General features: G+C 49.8%; 1 protein-coding gene across 2 annotated transcripts in view; it reads right to left on the bottom strand.

The window, feature by feature from the left end:
* LOC307226574 (solute carrier family 35 member F4) overlaps window positions 1-19893 on the bottom strand; it is a 183167-nt gene extending 163274 nt beyond the window's left edge. Inside the window, exon 1 of one of the 2 annotated variants that reach the window (XM_079995293.1) lies at window positions 19747-19893. In XM_079995293.1, the coding sequence (XP_079851419.1) occupies window positions 19747-19849 (103 nt within the window). In that variant the 5' untranslated portion in view covers window positions 19850-19893. The remainder of the gene's footprint in view (window positions 1-19746) is intronic. The other variant, XM_079995294.1, reaches the window with a different exon arrangement.
* Between the last annotated feature and the right edge of the window lie 532 nt (window positions 19894-20425).

Below are 20425 nucleotides of genomic sequence, written 5' to 3'. Positions count from 1 at the left end.
AAGTGGCATAAAGGTGCTTTACGTAAAGGTAAAGGACCCCTGGATGGTTATGTCCAGTCAAAGTCAACTATGGGTTTGTGGCACTCATCTCCACTTTCAGGCCAAGGGAGCCGGTGTTTGTCCACAGACAGCTTTCTGGGTCTTGTGGCCAGCAGCACTTAACCACTTCTGGCACAACGGGACACCGTGACGGAAACCAGAGCACACGGAAATGCCATTTACCTTCCTGCCACAGTGGTACCTATTTATCTACTCACACTGGCATGCTTTCAGACTGCTAGGTTGGCAGGAGCTGAGACAGAGCAACGGGAGCTCACCCCATCGCGGGGATTCAAACCGCCGACCTTCTGATCAGCAAGCCCAAGAGGCTCAGTGGTTTAGACCACAGCGCCAAAGGTGCTTTAAACATACAGTATGGTGTTCCCCTGACATGAGCCTAACCTCCCTGTTAACTTAGGGCAAGCAAACCAAGATGAATCCCCAAGAAACCAGTTGTCTGGAGGGTGCAAATCTCCAGATGCTAGTTCCCTGTGGGACAACCACAAAGGAGAGGACTGTAGCTACCCTTCCCCATTTGTGGGTTTAATGGAAGCATTGCTGGACTAAATCCACCTGCGGTCTGATTCTTGCATTCCTAACCAAATGCATTGCTCACTTCGGTTCAGGATCTCAAGCAGAATTGATCCAAAAGCTTTGCACCTGGGTTTGAAGTCTCACTAGGAAGGGCCATTCCTCTGACTCTCCAAACAGCAGCTTCTGGTTAGAATAGCATGTTCCTCCCGATCTGGCTTTGATCTGCGTACAAATGCAGAAGTCCGTGCATCTCCTTTGTAATGGAGCACATCTCTCCAGCCAGCCAAAGCAAGGGAGTCAGAACCAAGAAACATGACAGCCTTCTGCAACCTGGTGCCCTCCAATGTTTTGAACTACAGATACCACCTGTGCAAGAGAAGGGGTTTCAGCAGGTGCAGCTTGCATCACAAACGGCACCTGTTGAAATTCGCTTTTCTACACAAAGGTACTGGAGCCCTGCTCTTTCTCTCTCTCTCTCTCTCTCTCTCTCTCTCTCTCTCTCTTGACATCTTTCCGCTCAAATCCAGTGCACAGTTCCTGATTTTGGTTTGTTCTGAGCGAGTCGATGCCTGATCTTTACATATCTCTTCCTGCCAGAACTGGAAATGGATCGCACCAAGGCTGCTATCTGAAACACACTACGTTTCACCAGATACCTAAGTAATTTACCTCTGAATGTAAGAGCCAGCCTGCAGGGTCAGACCAAAGTCCTGTGCATCCTTTTCTCACAGATGCCTATGAGAAGCCTCTGAACACAACAATAACTCTACCTGCTTGCAGAAAGAGGATCATGGAAAAGGAGAAAAAGTGGTATAGAAATGAAAAGAAGGAGGAGGAGGAGGAGGAGGAGGAGGAGGAGGAGGAGAAGAAGAAGAAGAAGAAGAAGAAGAAGAAGAAGAAGAAGAAGAAGAAGAAGTAGAAGTAGAAGTTGTTGTTGTTGCCGGATTCCCCTTCTGCTAGCGAAATATCTCAAGGGCTGTCACTTGGAAGATGGAGCATGCTTGTTTTCTCCTGCTCTGGAGGGGAGGACTCGAACCCATGGCTTCAAGTTGCAAGAAAGGAGATTCCGACTAAACACCAGGAAGAACTTTCTGACAGTAAGAGCTGTTTGACAGTGGAACCGTCTCTCACAGGAAATTGTGGGCTCTCCTTCCTTGGAGGTTTTTAAGCAGAGCTTGGATGGACATCTGTCATGGCTGCTTTAGCTGAGATTCCTGCATTGCATGGGTTGGACTAGATGACCCTTGGAGTCCCTTCCAGCACTATGATTCTATGATCCCTTAAAGGGCACCCTAATTTTAAACTTCCAAAATTCACTTCCATATAGCAAGACCATATATGTGACATGACAAATGGAAATTTATGGGCAGGCTTCCTTCAGCATTCATATTGCAGAACTTAGAAGAAAGGGGAGGGGGTGGGAAGGTGAAGACAGCGTATTAACGGGCTTTTTCTAAAAGCAATAACAGCAGCTTAGCAAACTGAAGTAATTCATACATCTTTAAGAACAAAGGATTTGTATAAATAAAAGATGGGGTCCATTTGAGCCTCCGGCTTTTGCAGACGATCAGAGAAGCAAGTTGGGCTAAACAGAAGCAAACTCTTAACAGCTTGCAGATTTGTTTGTTTGTTCCTTGCGAGGGAAGGCACCTTGGGCTAAAAGCTGCAAGGAAATTTTACAAGAGGGGAAACCTATATAGCGAGTAGGACTAACTGAGCCATCCATGGCACAGGACAAACGAGGGTCAGCCCTGTGAGTGGCAACCTTGGAAAAAGGTACCGCATTTTTCGCCCCATAGGACGCACTTTTTCGCCTCCAAAAATGAAGGGGAAATGTGTGTGCGTCCTATGGGGCGAATGCAGGCTTTCGCTGAAGCCTGGAGAGCGAGAGGCATCGGTGCGCACCAAACCCTCTCGCTCTCCAGGCTTCAGGAAGACATCCACAAGCCTTGCAAGCCCGGCGGGAGTTCCCGCGGGCTCACAAGGCTTGCGGGCAGCAGCCTGCAGCCCCAGCGAGTGTCCACAAGCCTTGCGTGCCCGGCGGGAGGTACTGCCGAGCGCACGAGGCTTGGGGCAGCAGCTTGCCGCCCGAAGCACGGTGAGCCCTCCGGAGGCCTCCCCGTGCTTCGGGCGGGTGTCCGCAAGCCTTGCGCGCCCGGCGGGAGGTCCCACCGGGCGCGCGAGGCTTGGGGCGGCAGCCTGCAGCCTGAAGCACGTGGAGCCCTCCGGAGGGTGCCCTGTGCTTCGGGCAGGTGTGCGCAAGGCTTGGGGCGGCAGCCACAGCTGGGGGGGGGATAAATTTTTTTTATTCATTTCCCCCCCCAAAAAAAAAACGCAAGCTCCCCGCTGCCAGCCCCGCAAACTCTGGGGACAGCTGGGAGGCGCAGCGCGTCTTCCCGCTGTCCCCGGACCTGGTCTGCAGGTGGGCAGCAGGGAGAAGAGCGCTTCTCCCCGCTGCCGGCCCCACAAGCGCCTGGGGGGAAAATAATTTTTTTCCCCTTTATTTCCCCCCAAAAAAACTTGGTGCGTCCTATGGGCCGGTGCGTCCTATGGGGCGAAAAATACGGTAAATTCCTTTCTAGGGATCATGAGTAAAGGAACTGGAAATGAAACGGACAATATTATAATGCTGTTGTACAAACCTATGGTGCGACCACATTTGTTATTTTCTACTACCGATAGGGAACCTACATAAGGACTCTATACTGGCTCTTAGATACCCCATAAGGAAAAGGAAGCAATATTTTTCTTAGAACACCGGTTTGTGGTGTTAAAAAAAATGCATGATTTCAGCAGCAACTTACAGTGCATGAATTGGAAATGAATCAGGATTTTCACCCTCTTACCCCCCCCCCCAAAAAAAACCCCACAATTTGTGCAAGTGGTATTGAAAGCAAAGGGTCCTCGAGGGTCCCACACACTTTTAGTCCTGAGTACGATATGTGGGTGTTTGCTTTAGAAAACTCCTGAAACAGAAGCTTGTCCTTTTTTCCTTACAGGGGGTGGGGGAGAGAACCAGCAGGAGTGTCGCTAAGAGAACCAGAGGCCTGTACTTTTTACAAAAGATTAAGTGTAACATTTTCTAAATTACCCAAATGACTTAAAAGCCTACATACCCTTTTTTTCTCTTTCTTTTTTTTTTTTTTTTGCCTCCTCTCAATCTTCCCTCCTCTGACTCAAAGGAGCTGGAACAGTATGCATAATGCACAGCGAGAAATGACGTCTGCGTAAATGAATTATTTTTCCTCCCCATTCGAAATGTCTAGGTTCAGCAATTAACAAATACAGTGGGTGTTCAGGTTGCGAACATGATCCATGTGGGAGGCACATTCGCAACCTCCAGTGTCCACAACCCACAGCGCCACGTCTGCACACACGCAGGTTGCGATTTGGTCTTCTGCGCATGCGCAAAGCACGATTTGGCAGTTCTGCGCATGCACGAGCGCCGAAACCCAGATGTAACCCGCTCCAGTACTTCTGGGTTTCGGTGCGTCCGTAACCCGAAAACTAGCAACCTGAAGCGCCTGTAACCCGAGGTATGAAAGTATTGGAAGATTGTAGTAAGGTAAAGGGACCCCTGACCATTAGGTCCAGTCATGGCCAACTCTGGGGTTGCGGCGCTCATCTCGCTTTATTGGCCGAGGGAGGCGGGTCATGTGGCCAGCATAACTAAGCTGCTTCTGGCGAACCAGATCAGCACACGGAAACGCCGTTTACCTTCCCGCTGGAGTGGTACCTATTTATCTACTTGCACTTTGAGGTGCTTTCGAACTTCTAGGTTGGCAGGAGCAGGGACCAAGCAACAGGAGCTCACCCCGTCACGGGGATTCGAACCGCTGACCTTCTGATCGGCAAGTCCTAGGCTCTGTGGTTTAACCCACAGCGCCACCCATGTCCCTAACCCGTCTACCCCTCCCCTTTTGTGCCATGTCAGTGATGTAGCAATGATGTAGTAATGATGCTGTACAAACTGTATTCTGGGACATGGTGGGAAAGCTTTAAAAGTCCTTGTTGCCCCATCCTCGGGGTTCAAAATTCCTCTTTGAACCTGTTGCGCAATAAACTTTGGTCTACAGCTATTTGCTCCGGTTGGTGGCTGGAATCCTTCCTTTAACCCCAGGGACCTGCGGGCTCTGCCCGAGGAGCTGGAGGACCGAGCAGCCTCGCACCTAGATTTTTCCGTAACAGCTTCTACCAAAGCCTTTTGCCTGCACAGTAGAACTGCACCTCTTCCTGTCTCCTCTTCTACGCAGCCCCCACCCACCTACCCCCAGGTGTGCACCCTGAAATCTGCTTCTGAGGATTGATGGACCCTCGGGAGCAGGTGGGGGGGGCAAAGTCCCATTGCACCATGGGATGCAACGGAAAGACTTGTGTGTTCCTGCTCACAGCTAATGCGCAGTTTGCAGGTCTTTGAAACTAGATTTCTTCTTCATCTCTTTATTTATATTCCGCCATTTTTTCCTGACAGGGACTCCAGGCGGCTTACAGATAAAATGAGAACAGTTAGAAACTTGCTGGTTTTTTAATCAGTCAAAAACAGTGAAACATCAATAGAACTAAAAACTGTAAGTTCTATTAAAAGGTAAAGGGACCCCTGACCATTAGGTCCAGTCGTGGCCGACTCTGGGGTTGCGGTGCTCATTTCGCTTTATTGGCCGAGGGAGCTGGCATACAGCTTCTGGGTCATGTGGCCAGCATGACTAAGCCGCTTCTGGCGAACCAGAGCAGCGCACAGAAATGCAGTTTACCTTCCCGCCAAAGCGGTACCTATTTATCTACTTGCACTTTGACATGCTTTCGAACTGCTAGGTGGGCAGGAGCTGGGACTGAGCAACGGGAGCTCACCCCATCACGGGGATTCGAACTGCCGACCTTCTGATCGGCAAGTCCTAGGCTCTGTGGTTTAACCCACAACACACGCCTAATTAACAATAAAAACAACACAGCACCAGCCCCAAAATCAAAAGCAACCAGTCTGTTGGAATAAGAAAGTCCTCACTTCCTGATTAAATAATTTGCAAGTTTCTTTTTCTAACCAAACAGCCTTTCAGATGCATTTGGGGTTTTTTTTTCCCCTGACGGAGAGTAGATGTCACAGAGGAGAAAAACAGGATAAAATCACCACATTAAAATGCTGTCCACAACCTGAAGAAACATAAACGTTTTCCATCCATGCCGAAAAGACAACATCCCACTGAGAAGGTAAGCGAAGCCCTGCTAGATCTGGCAAAGGGGCCATCTGAGGTGGATTCCTGCTTTTGTGGTGGCCAACCAGATTGTGATGGCCTGGGACTCAGACTCAGAGGAGACTCAGTCTGCACCAGATCCTTTGCCTCGGGGAACATCTGAACCAAGTCTGGAGCCTGATCCTGAAGTGTCCCAGTCTGCACAGGTTCCCCTGCAACAAACACCAGCTGGGCCAAGTCCGGGGCCTGAGCCTGCCCTGACTCCAGATGCAGGGATGACCTTGTCACCTTCTGCTGGGCCATCGTTTACAGCTGCTCCACTACCGGTTGGGTCAGGGGAGACTGAGGCGACCCCTGGGTCTAGTAACCCACCAACGTCACCTGAGCTGCAGAGACTGAGGTCTGAGAGAAGGAGAGACCTGAGTACTCGCAGGAGGAGTGCTCGCCTTCGGGCGAAACAGGGAGGTGAGTCGCCAGGGGATCAGGACCGGCCGTTACCCCGACAGAGAGAAAAGGCTGTCGGACCCCACTGCAGGTTGTGGGAGCAACATTGCTGTTTGCCAGAACCTGCCTGTGATCCTGTACCTGTCCTTGCCTGGTTTCCTGCCTTGGCCCTGTCAGACTGACTCCTCGCGGAATCCTTGAATTCGGGACTGGACCTGGATCGCGTTTCAAAGGTTACCCCCGGGCTCAGCACACAGATGCCTCTTCAGGGAAGCCCAAAAGCATAGAACCACAGAGCTGGAAGGGACCCAGTGGGTCATCTAGTCCAACCCCCTTCAATGTAGGAATCTCAACTAAAGCATCCATGACAGGTGTCCATCCAAACTCTGCTTAAACATCTCCAAGCAAGGAGAACCCATCGCCTTCCGTCCCACAGTCAAACAGCTCTCACCGTCAGAAAGTTCCTCCTGGTGTTTCGTCGGACTCTCCATTCTTGTAACTTGAGGCCGTTGATTCGGGTCCTACCTTCCGGAGCAGCTTACTCCACCTTCCATCCCTACAGACCCATTTACATTGACTCGCATTCGGCACTTCCCTGCCAGTCCACTCAATTTGGAGAGTTCTGCCCAGACACTGAGGTCCAGCTCCGAGGGCCTTCTGGCGGTTCCCTCACTGCGAGAGGCCAAGTTACAGGGAACCAGGCAGAGGGCCTTCTCGGTAGTGGCGCCCGCCCTGTGGAATGCCCTCCCATCAGATGTCAAAGCGATAAACAACCACCTGACATTCAGAAGACATCTGAAGGCAGCCCTGTTCAGTGAAGTTTTTAATATGTGACATTTTAGTGTATTTTTCATCTTTGTTGGAAGCCGCCCAGAGTGGCTGGGGAAACCCAGCCAGATGGGCGGGGTACAAATAATAAATTATTATTATTATTATTATTATTATTATTATTATTATTATTATTTTGAACCTCTTTGCCATCCTTTTGTTTTAATGACCCTGGACCATTTAGTAGCATCAGCAAACTTGGCTATCTCACTCCTTGCCTCAGACTCTAGATACTTTATGAAAGAGCTATGAAGCACAGTTCCCAATACTGATCTTTGGGGAATCTCCACTTTCTGCATCCCTCCATTGGGAGAACTACAGTATCTGTTTTTGTCTACTCTCTGCTAACGGCCTCGGTCCAGTATATCTGAAGGAGCATCTCTGCCACCATCGTTCTACCCGGACACTGAGATCCAGCACCATGGGAACCAGGCAGAGGGCCTTCTCGGAAGTGGCACCCGCCCTGTGGAACGCCCTCCCACCAGATGTCAAAGAAAACAACAACTACCAGACTTTTAGACGACATCTGAAGGCAGCCCTGTTTAGGGAAGCTTTTAATGTTTGATGCATTACTGTATTTTAATATTGTGTTGGAAGCCGCCCCAGTCAGATGGGCGGAGTATAAATACAGTGGTACCTCAGGTTACATACGCTTCAGGTTACAGACTCCGCTAACCCAGAAATAGTACCTCGGGTTTAGGACTTTGCTTCAGGATGAGAACAGCAGTGGCGCGGTGGTAGCAGGAGGCCCCATTAGCTAAAGTGGTGCTTCAGGTTAAGAACGGACCTCCGGAACGAATTAAGTACTTAACCTGAGGCACCACTGTAATAAATTATTATTATTATTATTATTATTATTATTATTATTATTATTATTTAACCAATTGTGGATCCATAAGAAGACCCCTTCCTCTTATTCCAGGATTGCGAAGCTTTTGAACACAGGAAACTTTTTAGCAGAAGAACATCAGAAATGGATTCACACCAAGCCAAACCACTGGTCCATCTAGCCCTTTACTGCCCACACGGACCGGCAGCAGCTCAGCTCTCTAGGATTTCAGACAGGGTCTTTCTGCCTCTAAAGTGGATGCTCTAGAACTGACAGATTCCCCTACCTCCTGGAATGACAGGCTGAGAAAAAAGATTAGCATGTCACACAGGAATGGAGAAGCTGACATTTTCAATGCAACAAATTGGGACGTCGACTTCCCAGATCTCCCGGCTCAAAGCAGACGCTTTTTATTTGTGTTTGTTCTCAGAGATTATTGTTTGCTCCTTGTGACCTCTTCTCTGCCATTTCAATATGTAACCTGAAATCTGACTTGCAGTATCTAAAAACAGGATGCTGACTGGTCCCAATAGATGTTCCAGATTATTCATTGCTTATTTTCCACGATGGATATTTGGATAAAGCACTCTGGCAGGTCTGTAAATCTTGACAGCGTTACAGAAATGTGCAGGTTCAAGGGGGTGTCTGGGCCTCCAAAAACCTTCCCGCCAAAGCCTATGAAGGAAACAAATGCCTCTGAGGTGCTTCTGAGCAGTGACAGAAACTCAGATATTTAAGCTATAATTGCCTAATGGCACCTTGAACCTAGGTTGTGGTTGCCACAATGCAATATCTGGGCCCCTTTTCTTGCAATGGAATTTATTATTATTATTATAATTTATTCTTATTCTTATCCATTTCATTTCTATACTGCTTTAGGTTTTAAAGGAAAAAACCTCAAAATGGTTTGCAGCACATTAAACATCGAATAAAAGAATCCAGAATAAAACAGATTCCAGCTTCAAGGCAAATAGTTCAGATACTTCTCTAAGTGACATTTGGCTTTGCCCAGATTTATTTACCTGCTTAATTTATAGAGCCGTCCCATAGCAGAAGTACTCTAGGAAGACAGTGTGGTGTAGTGGTCAGAGCACCAAACTAGGATTTGGGAGATGAGTGTTCAAAACCCCACTTAGTCATGAAGCTCACTGGGTGACCTCGGAGTCAAGTCGCAGCCTCGTAACCTACCTCACAGGGTCGTCATAGGGACTAACGGAGAAGCAGGGGTGAACCATACACTCCCGTAAAGGTAGGTAAAGGTAAAGGGACCCCTGACCATTAGGTCCAGTTGTGACTGACTCTGGGGTTGCAGCACTCATCTCGCTTTACTGGCCGAGGGAGCCGGCGTACAGCTTCCGGGTCATGTGGCCAGCAGGACTAAGCCGCTTCTGGCAAACCAGAGAAGCGCATGGAAACACTGTTTACCTTCCCACCTGAGCAGTACCTATTGATCTACTTGCACTTTGACATGCTTTCAAACTGCTAGATTGGCAGGAGCAGGGACCAAGCAACGGGAGCTCACCCCGTCGCCGGGATTTGAACCGCCAACCTTCTGATCGGCAAGTCCTAGGCTCTGTGGTTTAACCCACAGTGCCACCTGCGTCCCCTTGAAGGAAAAGGTGCCATAAATCAGCTAATCTGCTGACCTGCTTAAGAAAGCTGGAGGGGCCAGCCAGGTGGAGATGTCAGTCGCCATCCTAGCATCCAGAGATCTCCACGTGGTCCCCATTGGACCCATGCCAGTCGCAAAGCACACCTGGCTATGTTCTAATGCTGTTGAGAGAAGTTTATAGGAACCTAAAGAAGTTTAGGTTTTAGGACGCGGGTGGCGCTGTGGGTTAAACCACAGAGCCTAGGACTTGCTGATCAGAAGGTCAGCGGTTCGAATCCCCACAACAGGGTGAGCTCCCGTTGCTCGGTCCCTGCTCCTGCCAACCTAGCAGTTCGAAAGCACGTCAAAGTGCAAGTAGATAAACAGGTACCACTCCAGCGGGAAGGTAAACGGCATTTCCGTGCGCTGCTCTGGTTCACCAGAAGCGGCTTAGTCTTGCTGGCCACATGACCCGGAAGCTGTACACCGGCTCCCTCGGCCAATAAAGCAAGATGAGCGCCACAACTCCAGAGTCGGTCACGACTGGACCTAATGGTCAGGGGTCCCTTTACCTTTTTTAAGAAGTTCAGCAACAGACAAACAAAAATCCTGGTGGTGGGCATGTAACCGGGGGGGGGGGGAGCCACAGAGAGAGGGAGGTTCTGCCCATTTCCGAACGCCGCTCGTCGCACGACAGAAGCATTGTGCTCCTTTTGTGCACATCCGTTCCGAAGAATTATCCTCTCTCTTTGCCTCAAGTATCCTCTTCAAAAGCTCACAGCTGGCAGGAGACAAATCAGCGAAGGCCGTCAGACGCGCCCTACAAACAATTGTCTTACATAATCGTCTTTGCCAGTTTGCTGCATTAAGAGCACAGTTGTTTGGTGCCAGATTCTCTTTACTTTCATCACGAGCAAAAGGCTTAGGAGGGAGTATCGTGTATCGTCCTTTTTTTAATTTACTGCTAGCTGCATTGCTCATTTGGAAAGTGGATTTCAGCATCCCCCTCTCTCTCCCCTTCTTTCTAAACACCCGTTTTCTGAAAAGTGGGGATGCAGGAACTGGTCTTTTTGCAGTTCCCCAGTCCCCAAGCAACAGGGGAGCCGCTGTTCCCCCGTCTCCTGACCTATAGATACACAGCTTCCCTGTCCGCACAAACCTATGGATTATCTTTTGCATTCCCCAGTGCAGCTCCATCTGAATTTTCGCCTCGGACATTCCTTAAATCACTGCCTTTTAAAAGTGTCTTGTCCACAGCCACCTCAGGCCATGCCAAATAGAGAAATTATGCCAAAAACAGTAAAAACCATGAAGGGTCATTTCCCATCCATGTATAAACATGAATCACTTCTGCTTAGGGCAAAAAGGTTGTCTTACAGCTTAAAGAAACAAATTGTTTCTAATTGAAACCATCCAACACAGAAATGTTCTATTCCAGCAAGGGCAACTCGCTTGCAGCTCAGCTCTTAAAAGCGAAATTTCTTTCACCGGAGAAGTTCTCCGTTAAGGCAGCACAGAAGGAAACAGTTCGATCCCACACTGCCTAGGTTACACACTGAAAGGAAAAATGTAAACGGCACACCTGAGGATCATAGGGTGTCCAGGAAAGAATCTTTTTCGCACACAGGACCACAGGAAAGGTCCATTATAGGAGAAAGCCAGGCCATTGTCTGCAGAGTTCAGTACCATCCGTACACGGACAGGTGGCAACTTTCAAAGGTTTTAGGCAGGAGTCTTTCCTAGCCCTGTCAGGAGAGGCTGGAGATGGGAATCCAAGACCTTCCCGATGGGTAACAGGGTGGCACAGTGGTTAGAGTGTCGGGCTACAGCCTGGGAGTTGTTGTTTAGTCGTTTAGTCGTGTCCGACTCTTTGTGACTCCCTGGACCAGAGCACGCCAGGCACTCCTGTCTTCCACTGACCGCAGTTTGGTCAGACTCATGCTGGTAGCTTCGAGAACACTGTCCAACCATCTTGTCCTCTGTCGTCCCCTTCTCCTTATGCCCTCCATCTTTCCCAACATCAGGGTCTTTTCCAGGGAGTCTTCTCTTCTCATGAGGTGGCCAAAATATTGGAGCCTCAGCTTCAGGATCTGTCTTTCCTGTGAGCACTCGGGACTGATTTCCTTCAAAATGGATAGGTTTGTTCTTCTTGCAGTCCATGGGACTCTCAATAGTCTCCTCCAGCACCATAGCCTGGGAGACCAGGGTTCAAATCTCCAGTTGGCCACAAAGTTCACTGGGTGACATTGGGCCAGTCACTGCCTCTCGGCCAAACCTGCCTCACAGGGTTGTTGTGTGGGAGGTGGAAAACCACAAGTACCAATTTGAGCTCCTTGGAGGAAAAGGTGGGATATAAATGCAAACAAGCAAAGAATCTTCTTTACAGCTACAGCTTTTCCAGAACAGAGATATGTGTTGTTATTCCTCAGGCCAGACGATGCTGGACTACAACTCCCATCATCCTTCACTACTGGACATGCTGGCTGGAGCTGATGGGTGTTGGAGTCCAAAAACACCTGAAAGGCCAGTGAGTTTCCAACCCTCCTCTAGACAAGGTACAGTAAAGGGTATTTTGCCTTAACACCCTACAGGAGTCTGGCAACCAAGTCCTAGACTCAATAGGCCTCTGAGCATGCGCAGTGCATTTTTCTTCTACGCCCCTGATTTGCTGCATTGTCAGACTATCGTTAGACTTGCCCCAGAGATTAATTGATTTGACTGATTGCTTATATTTCTATGCTGCGATTCAAATGATTCCCAAAGCGGCCGACAACCAATAAATAATAACAACTTGGTGGCACAATAACAGAACATCAGAGATACAGCATAAATCATAGTGAAGAATTAACAGGCCGTCAGTGAAACAATTAGAGAACACCATTCACAAAGCAACAACTACAAAATAGGTGAAACGTCACAATTGAAGAAAGAATCGTTTTATATGATTAACGAATCAATAGAACACCTGAAATCTATAAAACAAAATAAACAACGTTAACAAAACAGCAGCCAAAAATGAACGAAGCCGTGTTAAGTTCATACACTGTCCACACACACACACACACACACACACACACACACACACCATGACTGCCAGAGATGCAGCGCTTACTGAGCCATAGGGACACCCTGTCTGCCCCATAGAGAGAAGAGATTCAGGGGAGAGATCCCATGGCTGCCCCTCAAGGCTCCTGGTTAAGGGAATGAGCTGTCAGCTTTGCATGCAGCGGGTCCTGGGTTCAAATGTCAGCAGTTAGGGCTGGAAACACTCCCCATCTGAAACCCTGGAGAGCTTCTGCCAGTCAGAGCAGACAATACTGAACTAGATGGACCAAGGGTCTGCGTAAGGGGCTTTCCTATGAGGTCACAGTGTAGCCTTATTGGAGTTCACCGATTGGGTCTGCATTGCTCCCGGACAGGAGGAAGGAAGTCAAATGACACCGAGGGTTGGTTCAGAGAAAGAATTCTTTATTTCTGCTCTCCGGAACAGCAGAAAGGTACCTGTGTGGTGTGTCCACAGCAAGTCCAAAGAAATGAGAAATTTCATGCAGTATATATATCCTCCAGGCACCCTCTCCCCCCTTCCCCAGGAATCCAACCACGTCAGCCTATACACGCAGGTTGACATCACATATGTTCCTGTGCCGGTATTCTTAACCATAAAAGGGTATTCCTTCCTGTACTCCTGACCATAAAAGGGTATTCCTTCCTACTCTTATCTTGGAGCAAGAGGTCACCAACTCCAAGAACACACTCTGGCGTTGTTCCCAGACTAGGTCTGTGCGTCAGGATATAAGGTAAGGCACAGACGTGTCTCCCCTGTTCTACTGGTACAGTCAAGGCCATTCTTGCCGTCACAAACTGATAAAGGAGAGGGCTCTGAGCTCTTGTTTATACAGCCGGGTTTTTGTTTATACATTGACTCAGAGCTCAAGTTAATGGATTTTAGCTAAGGAAAAATAAGGATTTTGGTGCCCTTTTCAAACTGCCTGCACAGTCAGTTTTGGGTTTGGGAAACCCATTCCTTCAACAGTGCAAGCAGGTTGACATCTGGCAGTGAGAATCAGGAGGAAAAGCAGGTTCCATCCCCAGTTGTTATGCATTCGAGGGCACATCTAGCTTAAGCCTGCGACGCCTCTGCCCTCAGCCTGTTACCAACTGAAGGCTGCCCTTTCCTCACAGACATTTGGGTTACCACATTCCTTAGCAAGGGGTAGAAGCATCCCAGTTGCCCATTTATAAGGCCAACCATTAAGGGCCATCGGCCTATTATTGGTTCCCATAGCAACCCATCACCTCTAATTTACCAAGCAAGGGAATATACCAGGCCACATCTGTTGTGGAAGATTCTCTTTCACTTTTCCAGAATCTTTCTCTTTCTCTCTTCCAGAATCCAGAGAGCCACCAACTTGGAACGGGACCCCAGGAGGACATTTAGTCCAACCCCCCACAAATACGCGCAACCTTTTGACATTATAACACAGTGATGAATAAAGGGTAGTTAAGAACATATGAAGAGACTGCTGGCCACATCCAAGCGAAACAATTGCAAGACGTTTTAAGCTTCCCCCTAAAGAATCCTGGGAATTGTAGTTCACCACGCCCGGCAGAGGTACAATTGCTAGCATCCAATTGAACTTAGGTTCCCAGGATGATTCAGGGGAAGCCATGGGCAGTAAAGGTGATACTAGACCTGTTCAGGGGGCATATCCAACTCCCACCCATATATTTTTTGGGGGGGCTCTGCTCTGCTCAAAGGTGCCAGGTCTCAAATGCCGTAATAATGTAGGGGGCCCCAGATGGAAAACACCCACACCCTGCTGAGAGCTTGCAATAATGAGAAGTCACTTCCCCCAGACTTCCCCCAGACCCCATGCAAAATAATAACAATAACAATAACAACAATAATAATTTTTATTTATAATAATTTTTATTATTCAGAAAACCGGGTTCAGGGCAGCTAACAACAAATTTAAAACACTTAATTGATGCTAAATTGATGCTACAAAAAAAAAAAACCAGCATAAAATACGGTATAAAACGTGAATAACAATAAAATCAAAAATCAATTTAGGGGGGAAATCCATCCAATAAACATTAGATGATCACCAGGGCTAGCTGGCTAAATTAGTCCTATTTGAGCCAGCGAGGAGACCAGGGGAGAATTAGCTGTGGGATCCCAGAGTGGGTAATCTTCATAAAAAGGGGAGAGGGAGGGAAGGGGAATAAAAGATCAGGCTAAGTTCAAATTGAAACGCAGGCGGAATAGCTCTGTCTTACAGGCCCTGCGGAAGGAAGTTAAATCCTGCAGGGCCCTGGTCTCCTGGGACAGAGCATTCCACCAGGTCGGAGCCATCACTGAGAAGGCCCTGGTGGAGGATAATCTGACTTCCTTAGGGCCCGGGACCTCTAAACTATGATAGACCTTAAGGTCCTCTGTAGGGCAGACCAGGAAAGGCGATCCTGTAAATACAAGGGCCCTAAGACATAAGAAAGGGACGCAGGTGGCGCTGTGGGTTAAAGCCTCAGCGCCTAGGACTTGCCGATTGAAAGGTCGGCGGTTCGAATCCCTGCGGCGGGGTGCGCTCCCGCTGCCCGGTCCCAGCGCCTGCCAACCTAGCAGTTCGAAAGCACCTCCGCGTGCAAGTAGATAAATAGGGACCGCTTACCAGCGGGAAGGTAAACGGCGTTTCCGTGTGCGGCTCTGGCTCGCCAGAGCAGCGATGTCACGCTGGCCACGTGACCCGGAAGTGTCTCCGGACAGCGCTGGCCCCTGGCCTCTTGTGTGAGATGGGCGCACAACCCCAGAGTCTGTCAAGACTGGCCCGTATGGGCAGGGGTACCTTTACCTTTATGTTTCACCTGGAGAAGATTGATAGGTGATATGAGGGGCTGTTGCATGGAAGATGGAGCAAGTTTGTTTTCTGCTACAAAGGGCAGCACCCAAAACAATGAGTCAACTGCAGGAAAGGAGAGACCAAGTAAACATTAGGAAGAACAATGGTTAGAGCCACTTGGCAGTGGGACGGACTGCATGGAAAGGTGGAGGACTCTCCTTCCTTGGAGGTTTTTAAGCAGAGCTTGGATGGCCACCTGTCAAGGATTCATTTGCTGCGATCCCTGCATTGCAGGGGGTTGGACTAGATGACCCCTGGGTACCCCTGGGACGCAGGTGGCGCTGTGGGTTAAAGCCTCAGTGCCTAGGACTTGCCGATCGAAAGGTCGGCGGTTCGAATCCCTGCGGCGGGGTGCGCTCCCGCTGCTCGGTCCCAGCGCCTGCCAACCTAGCAGTTCGAAAGCACCTCCGGGTGCAAGTAGATAAATAGGGACCGCTTACCAGCGGGAAGGTAAACGGCGTTTCCGTGTGCGGCTCTGGCTCGCCAGAGCAGCGATGTCACGCTGGCCACGTGACCCGGAAGTGTCTCCGGACAGCGCTGGCCCCTGGCCTCTTAAGTGAGATGGGCGCACAACCCCAGAGTCTGTCAAGACTGGTCCGTACGGGCAGGGGTACCTTTACCTTTACCTTTACCTTTAAGACATAAGAAGACAACACAGATAACTCCAAGGTAATGCAATGTCCTGCTACCTTGAAGCACCTGCAGGATCAGGCCGGTGGCCCACAGAGTCCAGGATCCTCTTCTCAAAGTGGCCAACCAGATGCAGGATCCAAGCCTAAGAGCAATTCTCTCCTCCTGCGGTTTCCAGCAACTGGTACCCAAAAGCATCACTGTCTCCAACTGAGGAGGGAGAGATAAGCTGCCAGGATGTGAAGCCATCTGTAGACCTCTTGGCCACCAGAGACAAACGGCAGATTTAAATTGGCAGATTATGCTGAAATGGCAAAAATTACCGGAAGAATCAGAAATCAGGGAAACCAACATTTTAATATCTTAAAAAGCAGAGACATCACCTTGCCAACAAAGGTCCGTGTAGTTAAAGCCATGGTTTTCCCAGTAGTGATGTATGGAAGTGAGAGCTGGACCATGAAGAAGGCTGATCACCGAAGAATGCATGCTTTTGAATTATGGTGCTGGAGGGGACTCTTGAGAGTCCCATGGACTGCAAGAAGATCAAACTGATCCATTCTGAAGGAAATCAGCCCTGACTGCTCACTGGAAGGACAGATCCTGAAGCTGAGGCTCCAAGACATTGGCCACCTCATGAGAAGAGAAGACTCCCTGGAAAAGACCCTGATGTTGGGAAAGATGGAGGGCACAAGGAGAAGGGGACGGCAGAGGATGAGATGGTCGGACAGTGTTCTCAAAGCTACCAGCATGAGTCTGACCAAACTGCGGGATGCAGTGCCTGGTGTGCTCTGGTCCAGGGGGTCACGAAGAGTCGGACACAACTAAACGACTAAACAACAATTACAATACCAAATCAGGAAGAAGGAGCATGTTTTGCATTAAGTCCTAGCTGCAATGACATCATCGGCAGGAAGAGCTTGGCCGAAGAAATCCAGTCCCCCGAGATTGGATTACTTAACCGTTCCTCTTCTGCGCTCGTTGGGACACGGATGGCGCTGTGGGTTAAACCACAGAGCCTAGGACTTGCCAATCAGAAGGTCAGCGGTTCAAATCCCCGCTTTGGGGTGAGCTCCCGTTGCTCAGTCCCTGCTCCTGCCAACCTAGCAGTTCAAAAGTACGTCAAAGTGCAAGTAAATAACTAGGTACCGCTCCGGCGGGAAGGTAAACGGCGTTTCCGTGCGCTGCTCTGGTTCTCCAGAAGCAGCTTAGTCATGCTGGACACATGACCTGGAAGCTGTATGCCAGCTTCCTCGGCCAGTAAAGCGAGATGAGCGCCACAACCCCAGAGTCAGCCACGACTGGACCTAATGGTCAGGGGTCCCTTTACCTTTACCTTCTGCGCTCCTTAGGAACAGAGAGCACTGGCTTATACTTCCTGAGTCAGACCACTGATCCATCTAGCTCCATATTGTCTACACGGGCTGGCAGCAGCTCTCTGCCATTTCAGGCAGGTATCTCCTTGAGGCCTACAATGAGACGCTGGGGATTGAACCTGCAATTGTAGATGCTCTACCACTGAACCCTTGAGATTCATGTACTGCAAGGGGTTGAACTACATGACCCTCAGGGTCCCTAATCATAGAATCTATGATTCTATGATTGCACAATTAAGGACTCCGGTTGTGAATCATTCTAGCACCCCCTCCTTTTTAAAAAAATGAATCACCAAGTAGTGTTTTGGGAAGCCTGGTCCAAAACTACAGTGGTACCTCGGGTTACATATGCTTCAGGTTACATACACTTCAGGTTACAGAAATGGTGCTTCAGGTTAAGAACTTTGCTTCAGGATAAGAACAGAAATCTTGCTCCGGTGGCGCAGCAGCAGCAGGAGGCCCCATTATCTAAAGTGGTGCTTCATGTTAAGAACAGTTTCAGGTTAAGTACGGACCTCCGGAATGAATTAAGTACTTAACCCGAGGTACATCCAATATCTTATGATGCTATTCCCAGGACACCACAAACCGTACCAGTCTTTCTGCTCACTTTCACCACTGCCGTGGTTGCACGTGTGATTTAAGAACTTCAGGTTGCACAGCCACCCTTAAAATGCCTTTTTAAAACCCCTAGTGTGTCATTTCATGCTTTCTGCCAGAATTGCAAAAAAGAAGAAGCAGCGAAAAGCCAAAGAACTACATCCGAATTTCCACTACAGTGAATTAAGACAGAGAAGCCAAGACAAATTAGACAAATGAACGTTCATCTTATCGTTCCAATGGCAAAGCACTGGCATGTGGTTTTCTTAGCAGAGAGACAAAATCCTTTCCATTCTGCACAAAACAAGCCGCACTCCTCACTGCAGGTAGATGAAAGGTTATAAAAGTTGCCCGTAAAAACTTGAATATTGGCCTCCTCTCAGGATCATGTTGAGCTCTAATAAATGCCAGTGGTCCCTTTCTGGACTGCGAATCAAAGCGGTGACAGATCTCCAGTAGATTCAGATGATAAAAGATAATGCTGCTAATGTTTATTTGTAGGTGGCAAATTATTATTGCTGTTATTCCACCAAACAATAATAATAATCACGGGGCCTGTTATTAATACACCAGCTTAGGCACTTTTGGCTTTCTACTAAAGAGGTTTATACATGTTTAAAATAAATAAAAATCTTGAAACTTTTCCAGGAAAGTTGCACTGCTGCAGAATGTAGAATCACAGGGTGTTTTTTCCAAATAGCTTGGCCGTAATCCAAGACCGTCTTCACAATGCAATTCTGCACATATCTGCTTGGCTGCAATGGGGCTTACTCCCAGGTAAGCAGACAAAAGACTGCAGGCTTAAGCATGCTAAAATCAGTGCAGAGGATGGGACTTTCAGAGCACTTTCTACCTCTGAATTTCACCATCCCGAACACTAGCCATGGCTGGGGCCAAAACCCTTTCAAAATCCCTCTGGGCTGATAATCTGTCAGCGGATCATGTGGCAGTGAGTCCCACAAGCTCATTATATGCAAAGAAGTGCCCCCCCCCCCCGTTTTCTCCACCCAAGGCACCACTTTAAGCACCTCTGTCGTGTCCGCCACCTCTCAGGAGACCCTCCACAGCCGCAATCTGTGCCTCCTGCTTCACACGTGCAGCAGGGTCAACCTCCCCGCACGATTACTGCAGCCCCATCCCGCGGGCAGCCCGTTCCCACGTGCCCCTCGACACTTGATGCGGCAAGTCCTCAAGAGCTGCCGCGCGGACGCTAGCCAGCAGCAGCAGCAAACCTCTCTTTCACACGTGCACAAACACACACGCACTGCAGGCTCCTTCGTGCTTTTACACACACACACCCCAAATACAACCTTTTTCCAAAAAAAAAACTGTGCACAATTTTGCAACAACCACCCTCCGCAGCGCATCACAAAGCGGCTTAAAATGCAAAAGGGGTCTGGAGGGGATACCCGCCCCCCCCCCAGCAAGGAAGACACAGACCAGCCTCCCCCCCCCCCACTTTCCCCTCTCCACCGCCCCCTCCCCAGAATCCATCGCACTTTCTCCTCTCCCCCCTCCCACTTTCCAGCTGCAAAAGGGGTGGAGGGGAGCGTGTCAACGTAAGAGATGGAGGGATCCTGGCTTGTTCTCTTCCCCCCCCCCCCGCATCCCGACACCCCCACAAAGGAGTCACTTACGGTACTTCTCTGCAGTTTTCTCCCTCCCCCCCCCCCCGCCGCCGGAGAAACAGACCCCCCTCTCCCAAAAATAATATTTCGAAATATTACCCCCCCCCCTTCCAAGATCCTTTGCCCCACCCCACCCCTCCCCGGATCGCGGCGCTCGAGCTCACTTTTCTGGCTGGAATAGCCCGGGTAGTATCCATAGTAGCCGGTGATGCGCAGGATCCGGTCCTCGATGGTGGCCACCCCGTTGGGCGCCGCCTTGACGTCCATGCAGAGCGGCTGCGGGGGCAGCTCGGCCGGGGACAGCGGCGGCGGAGCCAGCCCGGGACGGCGCAGGGGGGAGCCGGGGGGGAGGCGGGGGAGGCGGACACGACCCGGGGGCGCCGCGATCCGTCTGCGCTCGGGGATGCCTGCGCTGCTGCTGCTGCTGCTGCTGCTGCTATCGCTGCTTCTCCACCGTGCAAAGAGCGGCTCCTCCGCATGATCGCAGAGGCTGCAGCCTCTCTCTCTTCTCCCCCCCCCCTTCCACTTCTCCCTCCCCTCCCTCTCGCCAGCTGAGCCAACCTCCTCCTCCTCCTCTGTCCAAATGCGCCCCCCACCCCATTACGCACCCACGCCAGCCACCGAGAAGTTTTTGCGCACTTTCCCCCAGGGCTATCCAGTCCCCCTTCCTATTCCTGCTCCCTTTTTGGGGGGGTGGGGGTGGGGGTGGGACACAGCCACAACGCAGCTGCAAAGCACCGGCAGCGAGCAAAAGTTTGGTAGGATGGGGTGGGGGGGGGAATGGACCAGGCGTGTTGTGGGTCGTGTTTTGCCTCCTCGTTGAAGACCCCTTAAGAGCATCAG

Source organism: Podarcis cretensis (genome assembly GCF_951804945.1).
Source record: "Podarcis cretensis genome assembly, chromosome: 1".
Taxonomy (NCBI): Eukaryota; Metazoa; Chordata; class Lepidosauria; order Squamata; family Lacertidae; genus Podarcis; species Podarcis cretensis.
Note: the sequence above shows the minus strand (reverse complement) of the source record. Positions and strands in the feature narration are given on the sequence as shown.